This window comes from Capsicum annuum, chromosome 3 (genome assembly GCF_002878395.1).
Source record: "Capsicum annuum cultivar UCD-10X-F1 chromosome 3, UCD10Xv1.1, whole genome shotgun sequence".
Classification (NCBI taxonomy): Eukaryota; Viridiplantae; Streptophyta; class Magnoliopsida; order Solanales; family Solanaceae; genus Capsicum; species Capsicum annuum.
In genome coordinates this window covers 26909011-26935768 of record NC_061113.1, presented here as the reverse complement: position 1 = coordinate 26935768, position 26758 = coordinate 26909011, and the positions used below count along the sequence as shown (strand labels likewise).

General features: G+C 29.7%; 1 protein-coding gene across 1 annotated transcript; it reads right to left on the bottom strand.

Moving 5' to 3' along the window:
* Positions 1 to 22277: 22277 nt before the first annotated feature.
* LOC124896618 (glycine-rich cell wall structural protein-like) lies at positions 22278 to 26077 on the bottom strand. The gene is made up of 2 exons (XM_047408213.1): positions 26018 to 26077; positions 22278 to 22508 (listed from the first exon to the last, which is right to left on the bottom strand). The coding sequence occupies exons 1-2, from the start codon at positions 26075 to 26077 to the stop codon at positions 22278 to 22280; spliced, it is 291 nt and encodes a 96-aa protein (XP_047264169.1).
* Between the last annotated feature and the right edge of the window lie 681 nt (positions 26078 to 26758).

Genomic DNA, 26758 nt, shown 5'->3' with positions numbered 1-26758 from the left:
TTTATTTATTATAATATAAATGACGTGATAAATAATTAATATCACCAACATAATTTCACTCCATGATTTTTTTTTAATTCATTTAAAAAGAATAATTTTTTTGTGCAGTATTTTAATTTCAACTTTTCACGTGACATATTTAAGACCACAAGTAAAGAATATTTTCATATACTTGACATAACTTTAATTTATGACAATAAGTTTAAAAGTCGTCTCGATTTTTATTAAATTCCGTACCAAATTAAAGTAGGTAATTTTTTTTTATACTAATGTTATTCGGGAATCTGGGAGGATAAAGTGTACACAGATTACAGTACAACATAATGTATATATAGCTACATAATATGTCATAGCTAAATATGAAAAAGTTCGTGGCTAAACACTTTAGCCACAATTTTTTTTCTATAGCATTCATAGCAAGAAGTAGCGTAACTAAAAGATAGCTACAAAATTTACATGACCTGTGGCTAAGGACTAATACTTATATCTATAAAATTATTATGTTTGTAGCTGTGATAGTAAAAAACTATGAAATATATACTTATAACAAATAATTTTACTTTTTTGTCACGATAAATAAAATTTATAGCGAATTTTATAGTCACAATATGTTCTATTATGGCAAAAGACTAGATTTGCTACGAAAACTAAAAGAAGTGGTTATTTTATATTTGAAACTCCTGATAAAAACAAATGTATTTAGGTATGAGTTAAAAAATTTGTGGCTATCAACTAAAGAATTTGTCACAAACATTTTTGTACATGGCTAAGAATTCATTATTTTTATCACGAAATACATAAATTATAATTATTCTTTTAATTTGGTATGAAAAGTAAAAATGTATAATCATATTTTTGGTAATATATATGTGGTTAAACTACAAAAAATCATTGCCGTAAATAGAAGAATATTGTCATAAGTATTAGTATAATCACAAGAATTCATAAAATGTAACTAAAATAAAAACTATTAAATTTCAAAATAATTTTCAACAATTTTATTTTTACAAATTAAAGAATTTTTTACTAACCTTGTCGTTGGAATATTACATAATATAGTTACGAATCTCAAATAGTTGTCAAGTTTAATACAATTGTTACAATTTTGAGAATTGTCACAATATACAATTCTTTTAAGAAACCATCTTATTTGAATCCAAAGCAGCATAGTCTTCTCCCTCTCCTTCAACGTTCTTGAACTGCACCATAACTTGATCAATATCCATTCCAAGTTGTCTTTTATATGTTCTTTTTTCACTAATATATCTATCAATAATTGCAAAATATATAGGCACCAAGAAAATCAACAATAATGATTATACATGCAATTGTGTGTATACATAGTGCTTCAATAGAAAAAGAAGAAAAAGTGCAAAGCAACCAAAGAAGTAAACATACTTGCACACTTTATAAACTTTTTTAAATTTATAGTTATAGATGTCAAATTTCAACAAAACAATAATAATATACTCAATGTAATCTCACAAGTTGTCAATTTCAATATTAATACTTTAAAACATACACAAATAAAAAATTACCTTTACTTAGAGAATTCTATATTGTAACCCCTACAAAAGAAAAAGTTATTTAGCAAAACATCACACAAACAATTTCAACTCAAATTACAATTGAAATACGAGTGTGACAAATGGGGAGGGGGGCAGGGGCGGACCTACCTTGGTTCACGTGAGTTCATATGAACCCACTTCGTCAAAAAATTACACTGTATATATGTGTATATATAATCAGTATAATAGTATATATTTAAATTTGAACCCATTGTAAACAAGTAAAGGCGTCAGTTCAGTGGTAGCGGGTCCAATTCTCTATGTTGGCGTCGTGAGTTCGAACCCCAATAGTAGCAATCTTTTTTTAAAACTTTTCAGCATTAGTAATACAACAACCTTAGCAAAAAATAAAAATAAAATAAGTCACAAACTATCGTCCAGTTCAGTGAAAGTGGTGTCAATTCATGACACCCATGATGTGAGTTCGATTCCCAAAGAAGCAATCCATTTTGTTAAAACGTTTAAGCAACAAACTTAGTGAAAAAAAGGGGTAAAGCAGCCAAGCCTAAAGGAAAAGGGTAATAGGTTTTCACGATTTCACATTTCACTCACTCAACACTGTTAGCGCCTCTTTCTACTTAGAACTCTTAAAAGAACTCTTCCTACTTAGAATTGAAGAAAATCACAATTGATTGGCAACTTCAAGAACTCAATGATCGTTTTAATGAAGTGAGAACAGATTTGCTTATTGGGGTTGCTTGCTTGAATCCTGTTGACTCATTTGCTAGTTTTGATAAATAAAATATTGAGAATGACTGAATTATATCCTGATGATTTTGTTGAAAATATAATGGTTACTCTCAAGAATCAGCTATAGACTTATATTATTGATGTTCGTGATGTTGATGAAAGGTTTTCTAATCTAAAAGGACTTGATGACCTTTCCAAGAAGCCAGTTAAGACAAAAAAAATACTTTAATTATCCTCTTGTGTTTCGTCTTGTAAAGTTTGCATTGCTTCTGTCGGTTGTCACTGCTACAATTGAAAGAACCTTTTCAGCAATGAAGTTGATCAAGAGTGAATTGAGAAATCGAATGGATGATGATTTCATGAGCAGTTGTATGGTTCCTTATGTAGAAAAATATATATTTAATACTATTTCTGATGAAAGTATTATGAATAGGTTTCAAGAAATGAAAACTCGTAGAATTTGTAATAATATGTTTTAATTAATTAAACTTTGTTTTGTTTCATTTGTTGCGTATTTATTTTTTATATATTGAACCCATTTGGTGAAAAGTCTGGATCCACCCCTCCCCCGGAAGGAAAAAGGGAAACATCAATGAATTGGGGAGAGGGTAAAGGGATATGAGTGTTTGTTAAGTGTGAAGTTGGATTAAGTTATTTAATTGGATTTTAAATTTTTTTGGGGGGAGGGGGGGGGGGGGGGGGGGGGGATTTTAATCGTTTGAAAAATTTTATTTTTTGGGGAAGATTTTGAGGTTTGAAATGGAGAGGGTGGAGGTGTGGCTGGAAGAAACCTTTTAACATGGAACGAAAGTTCCCATTTTATTAAAAAACAAAAGAAACCCAATAGTATTAAAATTTAAAACAAAAGAAAGTCAATGATAATATTTTCATTTTTAGCCAATTGCCTTTTGTGTTTTATTTACTTATTATTTTATGTATATATTTTTCTTTCATTTTGACAAATGCTATATATGAATTTAAAATACTTGTTTCAATTTCAGAGATAGGAATAAGATATTTATGCATTCTATTTTAGTCAAATTTACTTTATGAAACTACATTGAGTGTGTAATTTTATATAAATTTAGAATGATTTATAGGAATTTTAATGTCAAGTTTCAAATAGAAAACTTTAAAATAAAATAAAATTGTGAATATAAAAAAAATGTACACAACCTCTCTATATAAATCGAAGAAATAGAACAATATTTTGATAACAAGTATCAATTGCCGTAAAGTTAATTTTAAGATAGAAATTTCAAAAAAAAAATGTCAATTCAACTTTTTATATATCAACAACGTGAAATTCTAATTCAATTTAAGTTCTCCATTGTGATGGAATCATATTTCTACAGTATTTGATTATTTTAATTTGATTTAAAATTAGGATATGAATTATGAATTTTAGTTTGTAGTTAGAATTGAAAAAATAAGAAGTATATAAATTTAAAATGAATTATATATATCAAAATTTCAAGTTTAAAATAGTAAATTTAAAAATAAAATAAGACTAACAATATTAGAAAATCTACCTATATTGATAGGTGAAACAAAATAATATTGAGGTGGCAAGTGTTATCCAAACAAAAATTCACATTGAAAATTGTTTTACGATAATTTTTTTTTTAAAATGTCACTTTTGTTCATTTTTAAATCAATAACACAATTTTAAACTCAAATTAAAGTATGTTATTACAGTGGAATATACTTTCACAGCATTCAATTATTTTATTTGAATTTTAAAAAAAATATGAATTTTTTATTGTAATTTATAGTTTAATTAATTTGAAAATATAAAAATTACATGAATTATATGACTTAAATTTCAAGTTCAAAATATAAATTTTAATAATAAAATAAAATAATAAATAAAAAAATCAATGAAAATGCCAATGTACATCACTTTCTTATACAATGTATGTATCTTAATATAATAACTAAATTATATTCACTAAAGGGTCAACTTGTCTATTTATATATATTCTTGATTAATTCATATTGAATCAAAAAACTCATGCAAATATTGCATATAAAAATATATATATAAGAAGGAGAATATATAACACAAAGATATTGTAATATAATTTTTTAATAGATAAAATAAATACTTATAATTTAATATATTCAGATAATCACATATATTTACAAGTATTATAATTTCATAATAATTTAATAATGTACGTACATCGTAGAATGTACATACTAATATTATATATAATATCTCTAAATTTGTTAAAGTTTTTATGAATACTTTTAAAAGAGTAAGTACTCACATATTAAGAAAATATACACTTATTTTAAAATAATAAAGGTACCAAGCATACATAAACATCTTTATAACTTTCAGTAAAAAAAATTGCCTATGCAATTAACAAAAATACAATAAACATCCAAAAAATATCTTGCAATAAAAATAAACTATTGAGATAATAGTGTAGAAAGTCAATTGATAATTTTAAGGTTATGAGTAGGTTTATAAAATATTTATTATTGAATATTACACTTTTCTTTTGTATTTTAGTTTTGTTATTTAAAATATAATTATTTTTTTATTTATAGACAATTATTGTATGTGTATGTGTGCGTGCATATATATATATATATATATATATAAAAACACACACTAGTTACTAATAGCTCGTGTAAGGCACGGGTCCAACAATTTTTTTTAAAAAAATTATTTTAATTATTGTGATTTATAATATTTTTTAAAAATATATAACAAATTTTTTAATAGATATTTTAAGCTATTAATTATTTTAATTTATAATACTTTTTATGTAATTTTTAAATATTATATATCGCTCTCGTTGTCCAAACTTTTGTGGCATTGATAGTCAATTACATTTTTAAAATAATTTAAGTTTTAAATTATTGTGATGTATACTATTTTTTCTTCTATTCCAATAATGTCATAATGCTTAGATGAATATAATAATTAATTATGGGTGATATGGTAAAGTTACGATTGAAGCAGCGAAGCAGACATGTCTTAATGACTCACAACAACTAATTAGAAGTGATATAGCAAAATTACTATAAAAAATGCTTGTGAAATTTTTTTGATTAACTTATCATTTTATATCTATTTTACCTTTTTTTTATCAAATATTATTGATTGATATAATGCTTAAATAGTCATAATAATTAATTAGGATCACGATTGAAACAACGAAACAAACACGTCTAATTAGAAGTGATACAACGAAATTACTATACAAAAATACTTGCTGAAAAAAATTAAATGGGTCTCATATAAAACGTCAAGTAAACATAACATTAAATATTATTAATTTTTTAACACATAGATGATTTTGTAATAATTTTTTAATATTTAAATCACTTATAATAATTAATTATGGGTGAAGCAACTGAAGCAGACATGTCATAAATAGTTATTTTACTTTTTTATTGAATATTATTAATTTTCTAATACATAAATAAAGTTATAATAATGAATTTTAGATGATATAATAAAATTACGGAGGAAGCAACTCATGAAGCAAGCAGGAGAAACAGGCATGTTGACGGAACCTGTCTGCTTCTCCTTCTCATTCCCTCTTATACACACACACACACACACACACGCGCACACACACACACACACACACACACACATATATATATATATATACACACACACATATATAAATATATATATATATATATTATCTATTTATTTATTTATTTATATTATATTTAAAGCTTAAAAGTAAGATCAATAAATTATGTATGAACCAAATAACAATTTAGAAAATATTTGGTAAGGATGAAGTTTGAACGAGACTTATTGAAGTTTTTCTAACTTAACGTTAATTAAAATAAATATAATCAAATATTTATTTAAAACTTATAAGCTATAAAATTGAATTAAATTAATAATTAATGCATCTAATCTCATTAGATTGATAAAAATATTATTGCGATAAAATGAGTTTGAGTCAAATAACAATTTCAAAAGCACATGATCAAGATGAAACTTTAGAAAAAATTGGTGAAATTATATTTAAGCTCGATATAATTAGTTAATTAAAGTTAATTAGATATGATCACTTATTTTTTAAAATTATATTCGAAATTCAACAAATGGACATATAGTATTGAATCAAAATGAATGTTTAACACCTCTAATTACACTAGAATAGTATTAGTATACAACAAATCTTAGCTCATAGTAAAAAATAATTATTAGCCATCAAATTTTTTCACAATATTAAATGTACGGCTAAATCAATTGTCATGACAAATAATCATAGCTATTATTAAGTCAACAATTGCCGTGCATAATTTTTTTTGTACTCAAAGCAAAAATATTTATTTAGTTATATTATTTGATTTTAAATAATTCTTTTCATTGCAAAAAAGTCAACATTGCTACAACGAGTTTTGATACATGGCAAAAATAAACAATTAGCTATAAAATTTTAGTGTAGCAAAATATTTATGACTATGACTATATCATTTAACTATTGCAATAATTTTATTGAAAATTAAGTAAAAATATTTATTCAGCAAATAATATTTTATTTTAAATATTTTTTGTGGCTAAAAAATTCTATTACTACAATATATTTCAACTCGGAGAAAATATTAATAATTATCTATGAAATTTTATTATAGAAAAAAAGACATGGCTATATCATTTGATTATTGCTACAAGTTTTATAACCTGAAGCAAAAAAAAAAATTAAAAAAATTAGCTTCATATTTCATTTCAAATAGTTTCCTGTGGCTAAAAGAGTTACTACTGCTATGATAACTTTTATGGTGTGGTAAAGACTTATGATTAGCTACAAATTTTTACTGTAGCAATAAATTTGCTAATTCGGCAATTATTACCACGATTATTAATATTGGTAGAAAATATGAGAAATTAACTTTGTCAATTTAATTTGCGTGGCTGAGAAATTCTACGAATTAGTAAATAGCTACGGGATTAAAATTTTTGTGGCTATTAATAGATTATAGCTATGAAATTAAATTCATAACTTAGATTTCGTAGCTATAGATAAATTTTCTTGTAGTGTCATACCAAACTTTTTTTCAGTATGAATATGTTGTTGTACAAGTACACTTTGTACAAGTGACAAGAGAAAGTTGCTCAGACTATTTGTTACTATTTTCAGTCTAGGTGGTACTCTAACACAACAATAATACACAGTATCTCCGATCACTTGCTTAGCAGTTCTGCTCTTTTTCTCAAAGACTCTTTGATTATGTTTCAACCATAACAATGTACAAAATCAGTGAAAATCATTCTGAATATGAGAGTTTGGGATGTTTCCCTTTTTGACTGCATGATAATCCACTCAAGGTGCATGGGTCAAGTTGTCAATACAGGTTCTATCACCCGCAACCATGCAAGTATATTGTTTCAAATAATCTTGACACCGTAACATGTATATTGAATAAATGATAATTAGTTTCATCCATCTGTTGGCAGAACACACATTTCAAGTCAACTTCAATACCTCATTCAACTATTCTGTTTGTAATTAATAGCCTTTCTTGTACATATAATCACAAAGTTATGAGGGATTTTGATCTAGTATGATTTCGGAACAACAGTCCCTTCCAGCTCACTCTATTTCTATTTCACAACAACCAGTAATATAATTGTCTTGTGATCTTCATCTTAGAGTCCAAACTTTCTTGGGATGCTAGGAGAGTACCTCTAGTGTCAAAGGTTTATCTAATTAACCATGAAACCTACTTAGGTATAGCAACATGGTGAAAGTGAGCCTCTTTAATGTAGTATGCATGTATTCATTTGATCATGAAGTGTCATTCATAGTAGCCAAAACCCAGCATAGCGTAGTAATTACAGCTTCGTTCCACTTTGCTATATTTAATATGTTCAGAACTTCAACACATTTTGGAGCACAAACCTTATCCCAAACTATCAAGGCGTAGCTAGTGACTTCATTAACCCAGACTACAGGTAACTTCTACAATAGCTTTTTATGACTTTAAGAACCTCGGAGGGTATAGTAAATAGTTGATCCCAATATGCTTTGATATCAGTCAGAACAGATTGAATTAACTGGCGTCTTCCTGCATATGATAAATGTTTTTGCTGTTCAGAAAAAAATTCTTATAAGAATTTTGTCGATCAAAGGACTTCATTGGACTAGTGGCATTTTCTTAGTGGAAAGTAGCACACCAACTATATTTCATATTTTTATTTCATTACATACTCCCTCTATCCCTTTTTAGTTGGGCACATTCCATTTTACACGATAAATAAAATATTATAAATTGAATGAAATTTTTTATTATTTTACTCTTTAACAATATTAATGACATGGGCATAGAAATAAATATTGAAATTAGAATTGTTCACATTTTAATGTATACTATAAATTGTAGGGATATCATGAAAACACTTAAGTAATTCTATTAAAATGGGACGGAGGGAGTAATTAAATTTAAGAAGACATATCACAATATTAAAAAGCAAAATAAAAATAAAAATGAGAGATGTATTTAGTTTTTAAAGTCAAGTTAAAGAGGTAATATAGTTTTTTCTCAAATAATATCACAAGATTGACAAAAATAATACTTGAAAACTTTAAAATTTTTAAATTACACAATAATTATATGAATTTTTCTAATTTTATTTGTTGTTGATTGATTTATGATATTATCATGATGTCCTTCATCAATATTTTAATTTATTATAGAAATTTTATAAAATATTTATATATGATTGTTTTTCTACTAGCTAGAGAGTTGGAAGGTTGAAGGAATTAATCTTCTATATGAATTATGAATTTTCTGACAATTATTTTTAGAAGAATCTAACAACTAAATTTGAACTATTTTATCCAAAAATAAAGATTAATCATAATATAAATAAATTTAAAACTTTATTTATCGTTGAACTCTTTCAAATAAATACAGTACATATAAACTTTTTTAACAATATCAATCACATTTTTTGATGGACTACATTATTTTAATATTATAAATAGAAGTTGAATTAAAATTATATGCACTATTTTTTATAGTTAAAAAGTTATTAGCATATCATATTGTTAAAGAATATGGATTATTCTAATTCGAAAATTAACTTAAGGGACTATTTTGGTTATTTTTCTTTTATAGAATAAGGATTATTTTAACAATTATTAATTTGTAAGAAAAAATGTACAAAGTTGAATGACATTATTAAAAAAAAAAAAAGATAAATGACTTTCGTAAGAAACTTTCCTACTAAATTAAATGACAATATGAGGAATTAACCACGTGATTATATTAACTTGTTATGAAAAGTGAAAATGTTATTCTAGTTCAACTTGTACCGTGAGAAATTATTTTATGCACCACTCATTTGTTCAATTTATATTGAGTTAATAACTTAAATGGTCCCTCAATAATATATTTTTATCTCACAAAGTCACTCAACTTTGATATTTACTTAGAAAGTCACTCAACTATAAAATTTTTACTTAGAAAATTATTCAATCTATTTAATTATTTTTTAAATAAAATTTACTTATGTTGAATTTTAATTTAAGAACAAAATTCTAAAAAATAAAAGAGAACTAATTTAATAACCCTTTTATCCTTTTCCCTTTACTACTACCTTTCTTTAAGGAATTACCAAAGGTTCACCATTAATTTGGTGTTACCTTTTCTTGAGATAAATATCTTAAAGTAACCAATTTCTTAATTGCAATGTTGTAAATTTTGCTTTCTAACATAGTTAAAATAATTAGTTGCTTCTTCATCTTATATAATAATAACGGTGATATATATTGTTCAAATAAGTTTGTTTAGCATGGTAAAATTCAGATATTATCGAAAGTGCTACTCAAAATCACGAATACGCTATTTAGGAGATCAATTGTTCGTTCTTTAGCTCGAAAAAGAGCTTTTGCTAAGTTGAAATCACAAAATATATATTACGAAACTCCGACATGGAAAAGAAGACAGATTAGAGAAAAATGTCTCCCTTCCTAAAGATCTATTGTCTAGGACGTTACGTGATGTTGGCACTGGTAGTTCTTTGATAGTTAGTATATGAAAGGAGAGGCAACAGGAGGAAGAGTCATCACATAGAAGCATCTAATGTTTGCGAGCAGAATAATGAAAGAAAATATGAAGACACAAGTAATAATTGTAAAAGAGTACCAATTCCTACAAAATTTGTATCCTTGCAATTCTAATTTCTCCATTACAATAAGAAACTCCAACATCATAGAAAGTGAAAGAAGATCATTAATGGAGGCTAGCGTGAGTACTCTAATGGCTTTAATTTAGGGGAAAGGATAAAAGGGTCATTAATAGGCTCTCTTTTATTTTTCAGAGTTTTATATTTAAAACATAATTCCACAAAAGTAAATTTTATTTTCTTAAAAAAAAATAAATAGATTGAGTGACTTTCTAGGTAAAAATATAATAGTTGAGTGATTTTCTGAGTAAAGATCAACGTTAAGTGACTTTGTGAGATAAAAATCTATAGTCGAGTGACCATTTGAGTTATTAACTCAATTTATATTTTATACATTTTCTATATATATATATATATATATATATAGATACAACTTTAATATATTTTTATGTTCGAAGATATTTATTTTCAAGAATTAATTTGACTATTTTTAAATTAAATTAATTTAATTAAAAAATTATAATTTAAATAGTTAAAAAATATTATAAATTATAATTTTTTAGTATTAATATAGTAAATAATTATATATTAAAAATTAACTAAAATTGAAATAATTAAACTCTCAAAAAATTAAATGCGACAAATAAATTTGAGATGGAGATACTACTAACCAACAAAAAGGGAGCAGAGGGAAGTAGCCAAATTTGACTTCACTAGCTGCTCTAATCGATAGTCCCCACCTTTCTTAATCTATAAACTACAGTATACTGATGATGTCAAATTTAATTTTGAAGTGAAAATAATTGAGTATGCACTGTTGATTGATTTGGAAGTGGATGATGTAGTGTGAAAAAAACTATATACTAAATTTAGTAGTATTTGGTATGACTATATAACGACGCATATTATATTATCTTTATTTGTTTCAATCAAAAACAATGTCCCTTTCGTGAGATTTTTTTTTTTTTGAAAATTTCAATTTGTTGTGGGAAGAACAAATAGTTCTCGTGTTTACATAAAATAAGTAGATGATTTGATTCGCGTTTGTACATAAAATTTTATCACCAAATTGTGGTTAAATTGTCTATTTATCTAGATTTCCCAAAAAAAAAAAGAACTTATACTTTAAGTAGTGTTTGTCAAAAATATTTTTTTAAAAAAATTACTTATGTAGAATAACAATTTATGTTAAGCTAATCAATTCAAATAATTTTATTAATATTAGACCATCAATTTGTGCTTGATCAAGATTCCAAAAACGCTTAAAACAAAAATTTTCAGCTAAAAAAACTTCTTTTACTACTTAAAGCATCTATCTCTTTTTTTTTCTTCTTCTAAGAACTTGGCCGAATACTCTTTTAACTTTTCAGAGTAATTAAATATTTTTGACTTCCCCAAAGAGCCAAACATGCATAAGTTAAGCATGACAATCTGATTTGGTGTAAAAAATTGAATGCAAATAAATATTTTTAAAATTTAATGATAATCATACTGTACTACTAACTAATTCATCAATAATACGAGGTCAACTTCTAGAGAATCGGCAGTTTGAGTGTAACAAGGAGTCCCTTTGGGTGAAGTGGATTCATGGAATTCATATGAAAGAGGATGTGAATATCTGGGAACATAGAGCTCCAAGTGATTGTAGTTGGTATTGGAGAAAACGCAATGCAATAAAAGTGACAATGCAGGGCTAGTTCATGCAAGGTAGATATACTCTCACTCATGATAGACATTACTCAATTATTAGAAGTTATCTAGCACTAGTTTGTCAAAGAGCAAAGATGAAAATTGCGGATTTGGTGTGGAGTTCTGTGGCCCTTCCAAGACATCGATTTATGGTCTGGTTGGCTATGCAAAATAGGGTGCTTACTCATGAAAGAATGGAGAGATTGCATATCAGGGTAGAGGAAAAAGAATGTTGTTTATGTTCAATGCATACTATGGAGACAAATGCACTTATTTGCGGCTTGTTACTGGATAAAAGAAGTATGGCATGGCATACAACAGTAGCCAGGGGTGATTGTATTAGGACTCTTAGTCATTTGTATCTATCTTTTGTATACATTGTATTTATCCGTAGAGGATAATGTAATTATTTCTTCACAAAGTTTCCATTATATATATAAATACAGAGGCAGGGCTCTAAGTGTGTTGAGCCAATTTACAAATATATTCTCATGGTATCATATAGCCAAAGATCCATTTAATTTTTTTTTCTAAAACATATGGCTTCTTCATCTTCCGCTACATCCGTCGTTTCTTCTAGCGTCCTATCCGCTACACCCGTCGTTTCTTCTAGCGTCCCATCTGCTACATCTTTCGTTTCTTCTACTATCCCAAATTCAACTTTTTCTGTTACATCTTCGCTTTCTTTCGTAAGTAACACCTTATTTGGATTATCTCCTTCCTTTGACATTGCTTCTCCTGTTATACCAAATCTCTCCTCTATTGTTGCTCTTGCAACTCCTAATGTCACAAATTTAGTGACTATTAAGTTAAGTTCTATGGAGGATTATCTCATATGGCACTCAATTTACCTCTCAACTACTTTCACACGAGCTTATGGGTTTTGTTGATGGTTTAATCCCCTCCATCTCCTCTTCTTGGTGATGCATTTGGAAATCCACAACCAAACCTACTCTATCGATCTTGGATAAAAATCGATCAAAGTATTCCTTCTTGGTTATTCGCCACACTTTCTTGCGATGTTCTCTTTGATGTTTATCTTTTTTCCACATCCAGAGATATATGGTTATCTTTACATCGTCGCTATATGGATGCGAGTCAGGCTAAATCTATTGAGTTGAAACGTCAACTCACTACCTTGCAGAAGGATGATAATATGAGCATTGACCAGTATCTTCGAAATGCCAAACAAATAGCCGATTCTCTTGCAGCAATTAATGCACCTGTTACTTCTCGGGATTTCATTGATCACGTTTTACTTGGTCTTGGAAAAGAGTATCACACCTTGGTTGGCATCTTTACGCACTTTCAAGGCCAACTATCCATTGAAGAGCTTCGCACCAAACTCTTACTTCATGAACAAAGGTTGCAGCGATTTAAGGACCTTGACTCGCCAACTATGCACCAAGCATTTGCTGCACATTCTGTTTCTACAACTACTCCTTAAGATTCTAGCGCAAAGTTTGGTAATCATACAGGCCGTGGCCGAGGTCGATCTTCTTCGTTCAGAGGTCGTGGCCGTGGAGGCAGAGGTCATGGCTTTAACGATCGTGGGCAACAATCATAATTTAATTCCAGCAACCATAATACACGCATTAGCACAACTGCACAACCACAGTTAGGTACTGGTGGTACTTACCCTGGCTCCTATAATTCTCATTCTGTAAGTACTAATTCACTATCCATGAGAGTGCTTGGTTCCCACTCCTCTATTCTTACTTGTCAAATTTGTGGATCTCTCGGACATACAACCTTACAATGTACTAATAGGTTTAATCATGCTTTTGTTGGTAATGATCTTCCCAAGTCTTTTGCAATCATGTCTGTTGGTGAAACGAATGATGCTACTTGGTACATAGATTCTGCAGCATCTGGTCACATGACTCCATCTGAAGGTAACCTTTTACACAAAACTCCATACACTGGCCATAATCGTGTTTTAGTTGGGGATGGAAAATTGCTCAATATTAGTAATATTGGATATACCCAATTAATGTCTACTTCCCGTCCCTTTCATTTGTGTTCTGTCTTTCATGTTTCTCAGTTAAAACATAACTTAATTTGAGTCAAAAAGTTATGTGATGATAATAATTGTGTTGTTAATTTTGACTCGTCTTCTATTCCTGTTAAGGACAAAGCCTCGGGTTAAACTCTCCTTTGAGAATCCAGTAAAAATGATGTCTATCCTCTTTCATCCAAGTCACTATGCTCTCATCCTCAAGTTTTAGTTGCCGTACAATAATCAGGAGACGTCTGGCATCGTCGTTTGGGTTACTGTGGTGCTCGAGTCTTAGTCTTGGAGACAATAATTATATTCGTTTGCTTAATCTTTTTCAAAATAAGTGTGTTTCTTGTCGATTAGGAAAGGCACATCGTTTGTCATTTCATTTAGTAAAACATTATAGCTCTTTTCCATTGGAGATTGTTCTTTCTGACGTTTGGCAGTCACCGATGTTATCTAATTTAGATTATCAATATTATGTTATTTTAATTGATGATTTTTCCAGGTTCACATGGCTTTATCCCATGAAACATAAATCTTAAGTTTTCATTCGTTTTTGTGCCTTTCAAAAATTAGTGGAAAACATTTTCAACACTAAAATCAAAAGTTTTCAAAGTGATGGAGGCGGGGAGTTCGATAACAAAGCCATGGTCTCATACTTTACTGATTCTGGTATTATTTTTCGTAAGTCGTGTCCTGATACTCCCCAACAAAATGGGGTAGCAAAAAGAAAGCACCGACACATTCTTGAGATGGTGCGGACTATTCTCACAGATGCCGCAATACCATCTAAGTTTTGGGTTGATGCTGCGTTTTATGCAGTTTACACCATAAATAGGTTACCGTCCCCAGTTTTACAAGGAATTTGTCCATTTGAGAAACTTTTTCAAACTCCTCCAGATTATAATTTTCTCAAAGTATTTGGTTGTGAATGTTTTCCATATGTATTGTCTCAAAATTTAAATAAGCTTAAACCTCGTTCAGTTCGTTATGTTTTGTTAGGCTATGCTTCTAATTTTAAGGGATATCGTTGTTTGGATCCCAAAGTAGGTCGTGTGTATATTAGTCATCATGTCACTTTTCATGAATCAACTTTTTCTTATTCTGAGTTATCTCGTGATCCTTCTATATCTTCGTCTATTCAATCTAACCCTCTTGTAGTCATTTCACCCTCACACCCGCATGTGTCTGATACAGTTTCTTTTCCCTCTAGGACTTCTATAGATTCTTCTACTTCAGCCTCTTTAGATGTTTCTACTGACCCCATAATTCAGTCTCCTTATGTAACCCCATCGGTTGAGATATCTCCTGATAGGTCGAGCTCACATATGTCTCATACTATTCCTTCTTCGTCCAGCTTCATTGTTGCCACTCATCCTATGCAAACTCGCTCCAAATCTGTAATTTCTACGCCTAAAATGCTCTTCTCCCTAAGATCAATTGTCTCTGACATCGAACCTTCATGTTTCTCTCAAGCAATAAAGAGTCCAAAATGGCAAGAAGCCATGGCCGATGAATTCAATTCGCTTTTGGAAAATCAAACTTGGGTTCTTGTTCCGAATAATTCTAACATGAACTTGGTCGATTGTAAATGGGTTTATCGCATTAAATATAATTCGGATGATTTTGTTGAGTGATACAAAGCTTGTCTTGTAGCACAGGGGTTTCACCAACAACCTGGTATTGACTATCATGAGACATTTAGTCCCGTTGTCTGTCCGACTACAGTGCGTATTATCCTTTCTCTTACCATCTCTCTTTCATGGTCAATTCGTCAACTAGATGTTAAAAATTTATTTTTACATGGTGTGCTTCATGAAGAGGTGTTCATGAAACAATCGCCGGTCTTTGTTCATCCTGACTATCCTCATCACGTTTGCAAACTAACCAAAATCATTTATGGATTAAAACAAGCTCTTCGAGCTTGGTTTCATCATTTTAGTACATTTCTTCTGGCTCATGGGTTTATTTATAGTAAATCAGATTCTTCTATGTTTATTCGTAAGTGTTCATCTGGTACTCTCATTTTATTTCTCTATGTTGATGATATTATTCTTACTGGAAGTCATGTTTCTCTAGTTGACAATTTCATTCGGTGTCTTTCACGTCAATTTGCCATGAAAGATCTTGGTGATCTTCATTACTTTCTTGGTGTCCATGCTACCCGTACATCTGAGGGTCTTCATCTATCTCAACAAAAATATGTCTCTGATTTGTTGGTTAAGTTTCATATGCACACTTGCAATCCTGTTCGCACCCCATTTGCTTCCCGAACTTCGCTTTCTCTTATGGATGGTGAGTTACTTTCAGATTCTACTGAATATCGGAGCATGGTAGGTGCACTTCAATATTTAACTTTGACTCGTCTTGATATTGCTTATGTTGTAAGTGTTGTCTCGCAGTTTATGCATGCTCCTCGTACCACTCATCTACACTATGTGAAACGTATTTTCAGGTACTTGCGGGGTACTATTACGCATGGTATTTTTCTCAAAGCATCTTCACCTGTTTCTACAATGGTTGCCTACTCTGATGCTGATTGGGCTAGTTGCCCGGATAGTTAACGTTCCACTACTGAATTTGCTGTATTTTTAGGTGATAATCTTATTTTTTGGCGTGCAAAGAAGCAACCAACTGTCTCTAGATCCTCAACTGAAGCAGAGTATAGGGCGATTGCCTACACTGTTGTTGAAACTACTTGGATTCGACATGTTCTTTCTGAGCTTGGTGTATTCCTTTGGGAACCAGTTCGAGTGATGTGTGATAATGTTAGCTCTACATATATGACTCGCAATCCAGTGTTTCATGATCGCTCTAAACATATTGATACAGATTTTCATTACGTTCATGATAAAGTTTCTCAAAGAGATCTCGTTGTTCAATATGTGCCCACTCGCTTACAATTTGCTAATATCTTCACAAAAGGAATATCTTCATCTCAATTTTAGTTTTTACGAGGCAATTTGTCCGTTATTTATGTCCATTCAGATTGAGGGGGCGTATTAGGACTCTTAGTCATTTGTATCTATCTCTTGTATACATTGTATTTATCCGTAGAGGATAATGTACTTATCTCTTCATAAAGTTTCCATTATATATATAAATACAGAGGCAAGGCTCTAAGTGTGTTGAGCCATTTTACAAATATATTCTCAGATTGTACCTGCAGGAAGCATAAAACAGGTGCTAGAAAGTATTAAGAGGAAGCACTGGAAACAACTGAAAAAGGAGATTATATCAGCAATTTGTGGTGCAGTCTGGTATCATATGGAGAGCAAAAAATTGGAAGAAGTTCAAAGGCAAAATTGTACATACAGATGAAGTGGTTACACCGATTAGAAATGAAATAGGTGAAAGATTACACTTAGTAATGGAGTTCAAACGATTACATACGTGTAGGAGTTTGGTCCAGCATCTTATTGTGTAGTTAGTGATAGCTTTGTGGGAGACCTATATTCTATTTCCGAAATTAGGTTCTCTTTTATTTGTACTGATTTTGATGGTTGAGGTAATAAATTTACAGTTGTAACCAAAAAAAAACAAAACTCGTTAATGATTGATGGCCGACTCAATGTGATTGAAAAATTGAGCAAATTGTATATTTCATCATTTTTATTTAATTATGTGTACATAATATTTATTAGAAAACATCATGCGAAAGAGTATGAGTAAGAAAAAAATGCAAGATTGATGACCCGTATTTCCATCATATTTGGAACCAAAACAAGTCCTTTCTATTTTTGGACCAAAAAAGAAACACATAGGCTCTTTGCAGTAAAATTCTTTTGATCTCTAATATTTGTATTTAAGGAACCATTATATGCAAGTTTATTTTCTAGTGTTTTAATATTGTGTAAGATAGATTCATTATTTATAATCTATTTGTATTCGTTGAATTCTTTTTTTCATCTAGGGAAAAGGGAATGAGAGAAAGAATTACTAGTTGAAAAATACTCACCAACAAGATGGAAATTCTAGTATTGCGTTTTATAACTAGAAAATATAAAACATTTTCCATGGTCAAGGAATATCAATAGTAAGATGTGACTATCGGAAATTGGCATGCAACCTAACTATTTAACACTATGTTCAGATAGTTTTAATGCTGTTTTACAATGTATCGTATTACACTATTGTTTTAATAAACATAATCTTTGGCTAGTGTATCATTTTTCATCATTATATAATGTCACACATCAACAATTTGAATGATAAGTTACTATAAAAAATAGAATTATTAATAATAAGTGAAGGTAAAATGAGAAATAAAATATAAGGTAACGATATAATCACACCAAATCAAACATTACACAAAGTGCAACTTTTCTTCATTAAATAGTAGATTATTTAACGCTATAATACAATAAAACTTAATTAACATTTAAAGAACCATACAAATCCTAATAAAAAAAGAGAAAAAGCACATGGTCATTTGTTATGTGCTATACCATATTGATGCACTTCTACATAAATTTCTCATTTGGATCCACACATTTTCTCTCCCCTTTTATTGTGCATGTTCCCTGCCGACAATCAACCATGAAATCCTTTCAATTCTCAATTCTAATATTCTTTTCTTTTTAGTTCTTGGAAGTTTCTCTGATTCTCTGTCTGTCACCCATACTCCCAAAGTATGGAATAAAAAGATGTAAGATAGAATCCCAATGGGTCAACTTTCATGACAACCTGTAAGTATAAGCATTTTTTGATATGATAAATCTGATCTCATAAAGGGATTCCCTACAACAGTTTTGGTACGACTACCAATTTTTACTAGTGGTATTTTTATGAAATGATAAACATATTGCTGAATGCCCTGCTAGCTAATATAGAAAGACTGTTTTCAAAAGATCCTCAGCTCATCAGGAAGAATACAGTTAGTGAAACTAGATCGGCAAGTTGGGTGTTTCCAAAAAAATGATCAGCCTTAAGTTCTAGCTTAGATCGAAGGGCTATCGTCTTGCACGGTGAAATGTTAATTATTTTTTTTTTTTTCGTTTTAAGGGGTTCCAAATCTCAAGGAAAGTGGAATACTAGTTTCTGTTCATTAGTTGCCAGAACTAAAACTGTGACAAATATAGTGCTTAGCTGAATTTTCACTATTTCTCTTCAATTTTGTCAAAATTAACAGAATTAGAATTATTATAATTATAATTTATAATTGACAGGTTATTCATGGTACTGGAATTTAAAATAACACATCTACAGCTAAGTGTAGGTCAATCAGCTCGTGTGATAAGTCGTTTAGTTTTAATGCGCAATGAATAAACGCATATTCGTCTTCGTTTAAAAGATAGAATAATTCTATCAAATCTATGTTAACGTTAATCAATCTACGCATTAAAAATATTGATCTAACATAATGACCACGCAACAACACTAATTCTAAAGAAAATAAGTTGTCGCTGCAAATATATTCGGATAAAGAATTTGGAGTCGAATCTCACAGAAAACTAAACCTTAGCTCTAACTATCCAATTTCACTATAAAAATAAGTTCCAACAATTTTTCGAGTTATAACGAGTAAGATTTCTACTTTAAATTATCTAATTAGAGAATGTGTTGAATCCCTGAAAAGACCTTAAGTTATAAATGTCTTTCCCAGGTATCGAAAATCCCTCTTGCTACATAAATGTTAGTAATATATCGTCATACACGATTTGGTTAGCTCATTATCTTTTTTAGATTGTTGTTATAGCAGGTAACTTATCGATTATTTTTATATTACTAGTTCCGATTATTTTTAATTAACCTGATAATGATAACGATAAAATTACTCTCCTTTTACACATAGTTAGTTGAAGAGTTGGGAAAGTCCAATTGAACTTTAAGGGGTCATTTGGTACAAAGAGAAGTTATTCATGGATTAACAATACAGAAATTAGTAATGCAGAGATTAGTAATACAAGGATTATTTTTTATCAAGTGTTTGGTTCATTGTATAAAAAAGTAGATATATCATGTATTTTAAAACTCTTCTTTACAATTATATCCTTAAATTTTTATGAGATTTTCTACTTCATTTAACTAGTCAAGTTGCTCACCCTTTGTGCGATCTTATAGAAAAGCTAAAATATGAATAATTATTCTTACTCCGCTTAATTGATCATTTATTTCTTTTACAAAAATTTTAAATCTATTTAATCAAGAAAAATTTAAAATAACAAATAATTGTCATATTATAGAGAAATAATTTTTAAAAAATGTAAAGCACACTATGTAAGAACATCATGGACTGTTGATAATGTAGTTTTAGATTTTCAAATTATATATTTATTTGATAATAATCTTTTCTATTTAAATTAATCCGTCTGTAAATTGAACAAATACAAAATAGCATAAATGTAGTTCACATTCGAAGCTATCAATCAACATAAGGAAGTAAATGATATTTAAACACTTGATTCGCATACGCAAAGTAAAAAAAGGTTGACAAATTAAATGTAACATAACAACCAAATTTGTAGTGATTAAATTTAAAATGGAACTAAAAAAAAAATTAATAAAAAGAATTGATGGGTAACTGAGTCATTTAATTTTCTTATTCATATATTATTAAGCCATGGATAAGTAATCCCATGGTTTCTTAGGTATAAGCAAATACACTCTATGGTGTATTAGCTATTCATGTATTAGGTGAAATTAGATTTAAATTGGACAACCAAACATTGTACATGTCTGAACTAAATTTTAATTCATGAATTATTTTATTTAATACAGCATACCAAACGAATCCTAAGTGATAAACGAAATCATAAAATTTGAAACTCAAATTAGAACATTATGGATGAAAAATTAAATTAGGACGGTGATTTACAAAATAGAATGCCCCTCAAGAGCGCCGTGCCTGCTGGAAATTCCATATAAACTAAAGCTACTAATACGTACCTGCACGGCTCAGTTATTATTACAGTAAAAAGTTGCAAGTCCCGGTGCAAGCCTCCCAGACAACCTGCCTACTTTCCCCTATATAAAAGTGAGTTTGAGTTTAGCTTTGCATCATCAGGCATCAGCATAACAAACTTTTTTAAAGTAGTGTGTCGCGTGACCTATAAGTTAAAATAATCTTGCAATAAAATGATGAATTTTATTCTGTATTTAGTTGGAGGTATTAGTTATTTTAGGAATTATTTATCACATTATTTATACCTTAGTGATGAAATAACTTATCACATATAATGGTGGGATAACTAATCTCGAGATAGCTAATAACGAAATTAATGATTTCGGATAACTTATTTCCAACCAAATGAACCCTTAGTATTAAGAAGTGGTATATCGATGGATTCACGAGAATTCAATAGCTTTTGTCCATACACTCTATACATTAAAATGTTTATTAAATATTTCATTAGTTCACTTTTACTTGTCACGTTTAGCTTTTTGAGATTCAAATTGTATGGATTTTAATCAACATTTAATATGTATTTTTCAGAGCATATTAATGTGAGGGGAATTGTAGCTTATATGTAGTACTATTTCTTGGATAGTTTTTAAATATTTAAATTTAAAATATTAAATTAATCTAATTGAATTAATTAGTTTTGAAGATTAATAGAATTGATTTTCATAAAGCAAAATAAACAAGTAAAAGTAAACGGAAGGAATATTTATAAATATTGAATTATGTACCTAATGATTATTGTATATTAACTCAAAGTAGGAGACTCATAAATTTCAAATCTTGAATCTACTTCTCTATTATAAGGTCACTTAAAAAAATATTTATAGATAATCTTCTTAAACTAAAGATTTATAATCTTCAAAATAAAATAAAAAGTCACTTGTTATTTAAAATAAACTTGATGATATAAAAAATTCATTATACTACAAGCAATATATTTAACTTAAACGTAGTTTAAAATTGCAAAGAGCATTAGTTATTTGTCACATAAAATTGGTAGCAATTAGCATAGAAGATGCTAAACTAGGAATAGTGTGCGGTCTTCAATAACATGCACTAGTCCATCATAACCCCACACACCTATTATCTTCATATATATCCCCCACTTTTTTTTCATCACCTTATTGTATTTGTTACATTTCATTTCATACACTATAGTTCCAAGTCCCTATAGCTTCTAAAAAAAATGGGAGCTCCTCCAAATTCTCAATTCATTTTCTTCACCTTAAATTTTCTTCTTTTTTTCCTCTCACTCAACAATGTCCAAATTATTCAAGCCATGTCAACAATCACAGCAATTTCCAAGGATCAAATCGCTTGCGAAATGTGCACCACTTGTGAGAACCCGTGCCAACCTATTTTGCCTTCGCCATCACCACCACCACCTCTGGAGCTTTCCTGCCCGCCTCCACCATCACCACCACTTCCACCACCATCACCGCCTCCACCATCACCTCCTCCGCCTTCACCACCACCGGTTAACAATTGTCCTCCTCCACCTTCACCACCACCACCCGCACGACGTTCTTGCCCCGATGACTGCTCATTGCAGCCTCGGACACCACCTTATTCCATATATCCTTATTTCTCACCACCTACAACATACTCTAATAAGTCCACTCGATTCAAAAATCAACCCTTCGTTACATGTATCGTTATCGTTATTTCATGTCTTATCAAAACTTTCAGGCTAATTTAGCCCGAAGACACTCTAAACATGGAGTCACATAGTTCGTTTTAGGTCATATCTGCATTAATTTTCTTGAAATCATGTCTCATCATGTACTCCTATGATTCTTATTGATTTTTAGTATCAGATTTTGTTCGTACACTCAGCTTTAAAAAATCACAGTGATATCAGAATTAACTGTTGTATAACATCTAATGATTGTTTACTTATATTAATTCCTTGTTCTATATATCAAAATAAATATATATAAGTTTCAGGTTTAGACAATGTGGAGAGAGCTAGCAAGAAGAACTTAAAGAGAAAAAAGTGGTGGATCAAAAAAGTTGGTGTGCCAAATTGCCATACATATATGCATAAAGAATGTGGATTCGAAGGACATCTCGTATGCTTCGATAAGGGAAAGTTAGGAATAGGCTTCTTTTGCACTTTAGGTAGTGGAATTCAATAAAGTGGCTCAAGTACTATTAAAGAGCCACATGCTAAGTTTTTACATCATTTCTATATTACTTAATTTTTCTTATTTCTCAATATTGGATACTCATGTACTCATCTATTCTATAATGAAACATTATGATTAGTTTCGAAGCATCACTATTAATTTCTTTTAGATCATTTTGTATTTGTTATCCACCGTTGACAGTCTGACTAATTCAGATGAATTTCACTTAGTTTTAAATGTAAAACATCGTAATCATTAATTAAAGAAGGATAGTAAATGCTTAATTACCACCTCATTATAATTTTTGATGATATCTTAAATAGAGATATCAGGTTTGAACCTATAGGAATGAGAAAATTCAGTTGACAGTGTACTTCAGAAATGAGCATGCAATGAAAGATTTCAAATTTAATCGGATCTCAATACAAGTACTTAACCCAAATTCCCAAAATGATAAATAAAATAAAAAGACACCTTTTGATGATTTTTTGGTACGTTGGTGAATTCATGTTCATGTTTCAGAAACTTCAATATCAACACATAGGTTCTTTGCCAATCACACAATAATCATTAACATCAAAAAAATTATATGTACGTCGTAAAATAATATTTTTCGTGTGATCTTGGAAAGTTGGAATAAAGATCAATTTTGAAAGGTAACAAAAGGGCATCTAGATAGAATAAGGAAAAACGACAAATGATAATATGATATTCTTTTTGAGTCGATTAATTAATTTATATTCCCGGTACATAAGACCTATTTAGAAAGAAGTTTTTGCTACTAGATTTTTTTTCATTCCTGAAACTCGTATCCCAAACCTTTGATTAAGCGTAAAAAATCATATTCATCTCATCACAATCTCCGGTGAATAAGAATTAATAAGATTTGTAAAGAAGAAAGAGAATAACAGTTTGATGAAAGTTCATTTCATATTATTGATTCATGATCTTTCACAAAAGGATAAGTGAGTTTTCTATAGCACTTAACTAACTACTTAGCTGACTAATTAAAGTGTTAGTTAAAACATTAGCGCGCTGCTCCTAAGTGGATAGGCGCGCAGTTCGCCTCGATCATGTGCTTGTTGTAGTTTTTTTCTTATGAAATTGTTTGCAACATAATCTAAATTCATGGAAAATAAATTTTAATCACAAACAAAAATATGAAAAAATAAGAATTTTTTATTGATAAACGATTGTGGTTACAAATCTGTTCCTCCTTTGATTCTTTTTTCTTGATTTTCTTCCTTGATTCTTTTCTTTAGATTTTCTCTCTCTTAATTTTTTCCGTAATTCGAGGGCGTTAGTGGCTTATTCTCGAACATAGGATGATCTCTTTATTAATATCCCATGATTTTATGGGATATTGGAGACCCCGATCTTTTTACGAATAGCCATAGATTTAGGGTAAAGTAGCCTTCTAGAACTCTAATAGAATTTAGATTCTTATTGAAGAGTCCACAAATTTTAGATTTCTACCGAAATAACAATTAATTTCTATATGTTTAGTCCTTTCATGCTAGATAGGATTAGCTGCAATTTGTATGATAGTTGAACTTCAACATCTACTTCTTTAAGTATTCCCAGTAGCCACGCTAGTTCAAAAACAATGGATGCCAGGCTTAATTCAGCTTCAACTGAACTTCTTGACACAGTAAACTGTTTTTTTGCTTTTCATTATATGAGAGACTTTTCTAGTTTAACCATGTAACTAGTAACAAACTTTCTACTAAGAGGACAAGTTGTCCAGTCTGCATCACATGAAAATGCAGTTAATTTTGTATCTTCATCACTGGATAGAAGCAGTCCTTGGTTGTTTTTTCAAGCATCTCATTGCATCCATGTGATATTTTTTAAGTTGTTGAAGAAATTGACTTAATGTCTTAATTAGTGCTAAAAGATATGTTTGGTCTAGTCATGTTTAAATGCAGCAAATTCCCAATGAGTCTTTGATATACTATCTGATCAGTCAAGGGATCTTCAAAGCTTTCTTGTCTCCCCTTCACATGATCAACATTCCGTTTGGATATTAGCTAAACATTTATTTCAATGGGAGTTCCTGCAGGCTTAGCTGCAGACATCCCAACTTCAGCTATTAATTTTAGAGTGTTTTTATTGATGCATTAATAAGATGAACTCAATGTCTAGAAAATATTTCAACTCTCGTAAAATTTTCATTTCGAATGCTTGATGTAAAGCTTCCTTTGTTTCTCCTATTAGCTTCAAACTATTGCTTGTAATCAACATGTCATCTACATAGTCATACTTTCTTCTGGTTTCTTTGCAAACAAAGGATAGTCTAGCCGACTCTGTTTTAACTTTAGTCTAGTAAGAGTTTAAGTTAGCTTGTTGTACGTACCATTATCTTGGAGCCTGTTTAAGCCCACAAAGGAATTTGATTAGCCTACATGCTTTTTTTTGGCTTGAAAAATTCTTGTGGCAGTGTCATAGATATTTCATCCTCAAGATCACCTAGAAAAAATGTACCGGACACATTCATATGATATATATGCCAATGCTTACAGGCTGCAAGAGCCAAAATGGTCCTTATAGTAACCATTTTTACCATTAGAGAAAAAGTTTCGTTATAGTTTATGTCCTCCTTCTAATTTATAAGATTTTGCTACCAATTAACCTTATTTCTCCTCTGGACTTATATTTTACCTTGTAAATCCGTCTACATTCTATAGGTTTATTTCCTATTTGCTTCTAGAGCCTGAATTTCAACTTGCATAGCTTTCGTCCACTTTTGATCTTTGACAATTTCAATATATTTAGTAGGTTCTTGAATTATTAAACTAGCAGCAATATAGGACTGATATATAAGAGAATGGCAAGTGATCATACGAGATGTAATTATACATTGGATATGAAATATTTTAATTGATGTTTAACAACACAAAATCCTCTCAATGGTTCTACCTCATTTATAACTTCTTGTTGAGCCTGAGCGTCTACTATATTATCAACTGCCAAAGGCATGTGTGAAAAAATTGGAAGGTTTGTAAATGATTTGGACGCTAGAAAATAGACTCTACTTGAAGTAAAAGCTTTACACGGTTTGTATGGATGAAAATACTTTCATATTCTCACATCTTGATGCCTTTGATTCCATTGTTATGGATTTAAGTATTAATATAGATGTCAAGATTAAGGAAGAAGACCAAGCTGATTTGCTAATATGTTCCCTTCCCTTATTCTTCAAACATTTTAGAGATACTATGCTTTATGGGAAAGAAACTACCTCTTACAGAAAAATAAAATCTATGCTGAAATCTAAAAATCAGATAGATAGAGATATTACAGAGGAAGGTAGTGGAAATCAAGCGTCCGATTTATTTATCAAGAGTAGATATAATGAAAAGCCCCAATTTAGTAATTTAGTGTGTTATTATTGTCATAAAAAAGGCCACATCAGGTTTGATTGTCCTAAGTTGAAAAAAAAAAAAAAAAAATAAGCACGAGGATTCTGACACTGTTGAAGCAAGTGTTGCTGCTGATGAGATTAAAGGAGCAATATTTTTAGTAACCGAAAATATTTCTTGTTCTAATAATTAGTGAATTTTAGATTCAGCTTGTTCATTTCATATGTGCCCTAACAAGGATTTATTTTCTACATATGATCCTCTTGAAAGTGGAGTTGTCTTGGTATGTAATAATGTT